At 34.4% G+C, this 6,650-nt stretch overlaps 1 protein-coding gene across 1 annotated transcript; it reads right to left on the bottom strand.

The window, feature by feature from the left end:
- Positions 1-1,947: 1,947 nt before the first annotated feature.
- On the bottom strand, positions 1,948-4,647 carry LOC143740809 (granzyme K-like). Its single transcript, XM_077232861.1, has 5 exons — positions 4,505-4,647; positions 4,254-4,398; positions 3,022-3,160; positions 2,680-2,934; positions 1,948-2,580 (listed from the first exon to the last, which is right to left on the bottom strand). Exons 1-5 carry the CDS (start codon positions 4,566-4,568, stop codon positions 2,410-2,412), a joined length of 774 nt encoding a protein of 257 aa, XP_077088976.1. The 5' UTR covers positions 4,569-4,647; the 3' UTR covers positions 1,948-2,409.
- Between the last annotated feature and the right edge of the window lie 2,003 nt (positions 4,648-6,650).

Below are 6,650 nucleotides of genomic sequence, written 5' to 3'. Positions count from 1 at the left end.
TCATGATTTCCATTGGTGCTGACAACATGTCCACTGGTCACGCAGTTAGTAGTAAATATGTCAGTAATGATGATTCTCACTGCTTTCCCCCCATCATGAATAATATATTGCACACATATTCAAATCAGTATTTATATTATTGCATGCCAAAAACTCAAGTGCTTGACGTGCACCACTCCTACATTGATTACAGTTTAGAATTAAAAATGAAATATAACTGTGATGAAAGATGTGAAGACAAACAACATTGATAAACAAATGAGGTCATCAGTAATTACACACTCGGCTTGGATTACGTTTGGTGGATGGTTCTTGTACTGAATTAAAAGTGCAAAGAAATCATAGGTGTCAAGGCAAGGATCATTGCATGTAAATAAACTCATCTCTCAGAGTGAATCTTCTCTGAAACGAGTTAAAGTACATGCTTGATAATTGAAGTTCTCTGTCCAGGAGGGGGTAGTACTGTTCTGTAACTACCACTCAATTTCAGTCAAACCTTCTGGCATCCTCTCTCTGCTCATCCTTCTGCTAAAAGCAGATTTGAAGAGGGTCTTTCATCATATGTTTTCAACGAAAGACCCATGAATGCTATTCACTTTAAGCCCAAACCCTGGCAGTGAGCACAGGCACATATGCACACAAAATGTTCTGAATATATTGATGGGTGACTTGTGTCTCCACTTACACTGATTAAACTCCTTACAATACAGCAACCACAGCAAAACAATTTTAGCAACCCATGAAATATAGGCTGCTGCATAATTACAAGAAAATGTGTCTTTTTACATTATGTTTAATGGTATGACATAAGAATTTCATATTAGCCACTGCATCTATATTTTCACTGATTTCCATGGGGTTTAGCTACAACCAAACACAACATTACAGGCTATCTAATATCTGTTGCACAAATTTTCAGATGCACTCTCAAACCTTGGCTGTATCCAAAATCGCATACTAGGCCTATAGTTGGCGAAAAACTGTTTTTTGAAGAAAAAAAAAGTGCCCGGATGACCTACTACTTCCGGCGAGATTCTGCATACAATGGACACTTTACTATCCCATGAGGCCACGGGAAATGATTTGTGAATGGCTGAACTGAACTGATGCCGGTAGTTCACATGATACAACATTGCGAATTGCGAATGATTTTTCTTCTTTTTTTTTGGACTGTCGACGCTCCATAGCATATTTTAGTACATGGTGCGAATTTGACCTTTCTCCACCTTAATATTTCAAAGACTAAGGAACTGTTTTTTAGCTCCTCCAAAACACTGATCCATCCTTCCAGTATTATAGAGATGATTGAAAGGGTGGTGCATTTGGCATTACACTAGATAAATATCTCAACTTCAATCTGCACACTCATTAACAAGTGCTGTCAACAGAGACACAGTTATCCGTAAACTTACTAACATCTTACTATACGTAACGTTACTTACGTCTGTTCAGCCTAGTCTTCTTCCTCTTCTGTATCAAAGTATTATTGAGCCAGTTCTTATGTATGGTGCAATGTGTTTCTTTCATATATGCTACACTTGTTGTATGATCTGTTTTTTTCTCAATATGTCTATGATTGTTTTAAATGTTAATACCGATATGTAAGGTGTTGTGGCTTTCTACACATCCACGGTGGAAACAAATGTCCTCTCTGATGACAAACAAATTATCTATCCATCAGAATACATTTAACCTGAATTTCATTCATACTACACACATTCATGCATAGAATGTTTTAGTGCTCATAAGTAATACTTATTCAAAATAATACCTATAGAGTATATTATTTCAGATGCAGCCCCAGTGTACAATTCTGTCCTGGACTTTGATTAAGATTTGTTGTGTGTCCTCACCAGTAGTTATCAATTCGTTTTTGAGACTTTAAATTATTTAGAGGAAGTGTCTGAATGCGTTTTGAATACAAAGAATATCATAGAGCAATGGGAGTTTAGTTGATGCACTTTGTTAATGTTTAATGTGTTCAATGTAATGGAAGAAAAACAAAACAGGATCCATTTTAATTAAACAAATCCCCAGTTATTAACTTTAGAAAATGTAATCATTAAATTGAGGATAAAATTTATTTTAACTTAGGTTGGCAAACAAATCACAAAAAGGAATATAATGCATTTCTTATTTCACCAGACAATAGATCATCTTCCAATTTTTGTTTAACCATGTTTGTGTCCATCAATAACAAAGTATAGTGGAATATAGTGCAATATATCAGATACATTTACAGGATTTTAACTTAGCTCTGTTTTACTTGTTTATTTGTTTAAAAAATCAAAAAAGTGAAAAAAGTTTGATATTGCTTTGTGAATATTAATCCCAATTCCATAAGCATCAGATTACAAGTTACAGTAATCTGAATAAAAAAAAGTACATATGCTGGAAATCTTTAGATTCTTAAAAAGTTGTGCTATTGAGTTGCTTTTTCAGTATGCTATTGATCCAGGAGATATGTCTTTTGGAGAGAAATGTATACACAGTTGGTTTCTTGGGATTTCCGCATCCTCTCGACCCTGATACCAATCCAACCATGTTTTTTTTACATTCCAGAGGTCCACCGGAATCTCCCTGAAAAATAAAAAAAGGTTATTTTTCCTTCAGACAGGTAAAGGGATGATTTCAAAGAGCCTGCAACAGCTATAAATCAAAGACAACAATATGACATACCCAACACGTGCCTCTCTTTTCCTGCTTGCTTCCTGCACACAGCATGTCTTTGGTGACCACAATCTCGCTCTCATAGAAGCAGTTGCACAGATCTCTGTCCACAACTGTCACCTCTAACATTTGCAGTTTATCAGAAGGTTCCTTGACATTAAAATTAGTAGTTCCCCAACCTGTCACAACACATTTTGTTCCAGGTGGGACATCTTGTTCCTTTTTAGGGATTTTTTTGGGCTTTGCTTTCACTTTTTTGTTTAGCTGCAGAAGAAAAATCAATGCTCAAATGCATACTGTGAAAAACATCATATGGTGTCTAAAAAACAACCACATTCAATTCAACCTTACCTTAATCAGCATGATGTCATCTTGTTTAGTCCTTGCATTGAATGTGGCAGGTTTTGCATAACTGAGGATGCCAACACGCTGAGAGCCTTTACTCAGAGACAGAGATCCTATGACAACTGTCACAGATGTAATGGGTTTTCTGAAATAGAAAACTGACTTAGATGTGCATATGCAGATACTTTACAGTGAGAACCTTAAGAAACTGAGGGATTAGCATAAAAAACTGGGGGAATGTGTCCTGGTCAAGTGAATTAGCAAAAAAATAAATAAAATTGGGTATATATATGCAATAAATAAAAGGTCCCAGGTTATATTAAGTGTCTTAACCTTCTATAATAACATTTATATTAATCATTTGCACTTTTTTTTTTACAATTGTGTTCATTCCTGCTTTTACATTGTACTTAGAATTTTTTTTTTAAATACCTGACTGGTCAAATGTCCTGAATATTTCTTTTTTAAAAGCAAAGATATTTTTTTAATATAACTCTGATTGTGTTCGCCTGAAAGAAGAAAGTCATGCAGTATACACCTTGGATGGCTTGAGGGTGAGTAAATCATAGGGTAATTTTTATTTTTGGGTGAACTATCCCTTTGAGAGTTTGTATGCACAGATAATTTTGATGGTCCCTTTTGAACATTCTGTTGGATATAAGTAACTTTACAAATACATGTCAACTAATTCTCATTAGAGAAGACTGTCTGCTTAATATTATTGTGATGGTCTCAGACATTCTACTGACTATAAGTAACTTGTCAACTTATTATAACCCTAAACTTTCCATTCCACTAACACTCCAACAAGTACCCAAAGTTTACCTGCAATTAATCACAGCTGTAATTGATTCCTGTAATTACATCTACAATTACACTGTTGATCCTTCCCTTACTTTTTAACCCGTTAAACCTAACCATACCACGAAACCTGTATCTACTCCTCCTAATCCCACCTCAATAGCAGCAAAATTCTTTTGAAATACAACTGGAACACAATAAGTACATTGTACAAGTGCTTTTTCTACTTAAAGTGTGACCAAATAGATCCCTAAATAAAATAAATTAAAAATGGAAAAAGATCAATATAAATAAATAAACATTAATTAAATAATAATTGTATCTTTAATTTGGACAATTATTTTATTATAAAAATGAGGAAAAAAAAGGAAGATTAAAATATTATGCTTCACATAGATTTTGCAAGTTCATTTGTATGCTCAAAGTGGTTGCCTTACTCTTCGCAATGTGCTGAAGTTAAAACCCATTGGTCTTGAATGAGGATTCCTCCACACACATGTCTCTGGTCCATCTGAATGGACACCATCCACGGCTGAAGTTTTTTGACATCTTTGCCTCCAATAATGGACACCTCAGAGCAAGCTGGAATATAGATTTGAAAGGCATTTACAGATTCAACAAAAACCAATTGATGAATTTGTTTTGTGAACTTTCTAATCAAACTCTGTGACAGATAAATAACCATTACCTGCCACTTTGAAAAAGGTGAACGCCAGGAAGTGATACACAATCAAATATCTGCAAACATCCATCTTGCCGACCGTTCTCTCAGCCTAAAGTCAATGTGTTGCCTCAGACATCCAACAACTTCAAGTGTAAGAGCAATGAGGAAATAACTGTTTTTCAATGCACGTTTTGGTTACTTTGTGGTCAGAGCAGAATCAAAAGGTGTGTATATGTGGGAGTGTTTGCATGCAATGTGATGCATCTGTTTTTGCAAATTTTAACAAGTTGACATTTAGTTCATCTCGATTTGAAGAATCCAAAACCAACATAAAAATGCACTTATTGAACAATAATTACCTTATAATCTATTGTCATAACAGTTTCTGTAAATGCTGTTATATGAGAGAGCAGAACTTAAAAAATAAAAGTGCTTTAAAGCTAAGAGTGAGTTGTAAAAGCTCTTTAAAGAGAGTCAAGCTCTACCGACTGTAAATAAATAAAAAGACAGAAAATGATTTGAACCCATACCCTTTACATTGACAGAAAGGCCTTTACAAAACTCTATGGGACAATCAACGAACAGCAACTGTTTGGATCTCTAAAGACTTATCAACTGTTTGGATCTCTAAAGACTTATTTAGTAAGGTATTGTATTTTACAAACTATAACACAAGCTCGTCTTTTCTGCATTAATCAATGCTGTAGATCGAAAGTAAGAGTCCAACTATGGCACCATTTCGAGTAAACAGACACAGTATTTATACATTCTTTTGTATTCCTCCCCTATTAAAATAAGTCTGAGAGGGGCTCTTTGTGACATGAGTTCAGACAAGGGTCTTGAAAAAAAAAGTCTCATCAGGGTACATGTAGTCCTTACTGAAATTTTGATGTGAAGCTAAAATGACTAATGTTTTTTCACACCTTTAGAAGCAAAGCAGAAGCTTCAAAGTAAAGCACTGATGCAGTCTCCTGATGCGCCAACCTTATAGATGTGTGAATCACAGCTGGAGATTCAAATGAAGACCCAGAGGGTTTTATTTAACCTCATGTCAAGGAGAGAAAATAACAGATCTTGGGAGGGAAAATGAATCTGTTTTATAAAATGAGTTACTACTAAAATGAGGCTACTACTTTCAAATGAGAATATTTTAACCTGACATTTACAAATACAGAGCTTTTGTAAAAACTGATGTTGTGAAGAATTTCAAGACGACTGAAATAGAAACAAGCTGTGCTGTGGTTAACTATCATCGATGTTCACATTAGCATTATAATATCATGATGCAATCATTTAGATTATAATACAGATACATTAATATAAAAGGAAGAAAAAACGATACATAACTCCTGAAGTGGAACTTTGGGAAATTGAAGCTTTATTTTAGCACAGGAAACAGAAATAAAGTTATTTTAGAAAACACAAAGAAAAAAAAACATTTATATTGTAAAAAAAGAGTAAATTTCAGTTAATTCAGTTGATATGTGATATTATACAGACATTTAAACATCAATACATTTAAAATATAGAGTTTATTGTTATTTTGGGGGGACATTGTCTATCAAGTGAAAAGTGAAAGTGACTTGTGAAGGCCAAGTATGGTGACATACTCGGAATTTGTCCTCTGCATTAACCCATCCGAGATAGAGCACAAGCAGTGAGTAGAGTACAATTTTTGAGAGTTCAATTTAACAAGCTCATAGAGCAAGAATATTTAGCCAATTATTGCCAGTAGTAAATAAGGAAAACTTTCACCCAAAAAAGAAAAAAGGTGAGGATAAGTGATAAAATATCTAATGCAAAAGAGTCTTTTACAACAATGTTCACAACAAGCATTGGCATCATGCATGTTGAATTATACTCTTGTAATTGATTTTCTCAGATCAGAGAGGGACCTTTATAATCTTAATCCAATATAGACTGAATAATTGCACAGATCCTCTGTACACAATAAAACTGCAAAAATGGGCTGTCAACATTATTCAGGCTACATTACCCATCTGTCATAATATACCAGCTGGCAACAGTTATTACAAAGGTAACATCGGATGGGATAGATTTCAAAAGCTGCAAAAACTTTCATCACAGATCAAAGGTTATTAGAGCCAAATGATAGGACACTAATCTCATGTAAACATAATTGATCTTGATTAACACCCACTAAAGACCT

This window comes from Siphateles boraxobius, unplaced genomic scaffold (genome assembly GCF_051911475.1).
Source record: "Siphateles boraxobius isolate OS27281-9 unplaced genomic scaffold, OSU_SipBor_1 18, whole genome shotgun sequence".
In the NCBI taxonomy this organism is placed as follows: domain Eukaryota; kingdom Metazoa; phylum Chordata; class Actinopteri; order Cypriniformes; family Leuciscidae; genus Siphateles; species Siphateles boraxobius.
This window is presented reverse-complemented; position numbering and strand designations above follow the sequence as displayed.

Excerpts from the sequence above, each read along its gene's own strand:
- LOC143740809 (XM_077232861.1), bottom strand. The coding sequence starts at position 4,568 with ATGGATGTTTGCAGATATTTGATTGTGTATCACTTCCTGGCGTTCACC. Across the intron at positions 4,399-4,504 it reads CACCTTTTTCAAAGTGGCAG|CTTGCTCTGAGGTGTCCATT; the intron begins GTAATGGTTATT and ends TCTATATTCCAG. Across the intron at positions 2,581-2,679 it reads AAAAGAGAGGCACGTGTTGG|GGAGATTCCGGTGGACCTCT; the intron begins GTATGTCATATT and ends TTTATTTTTCAG.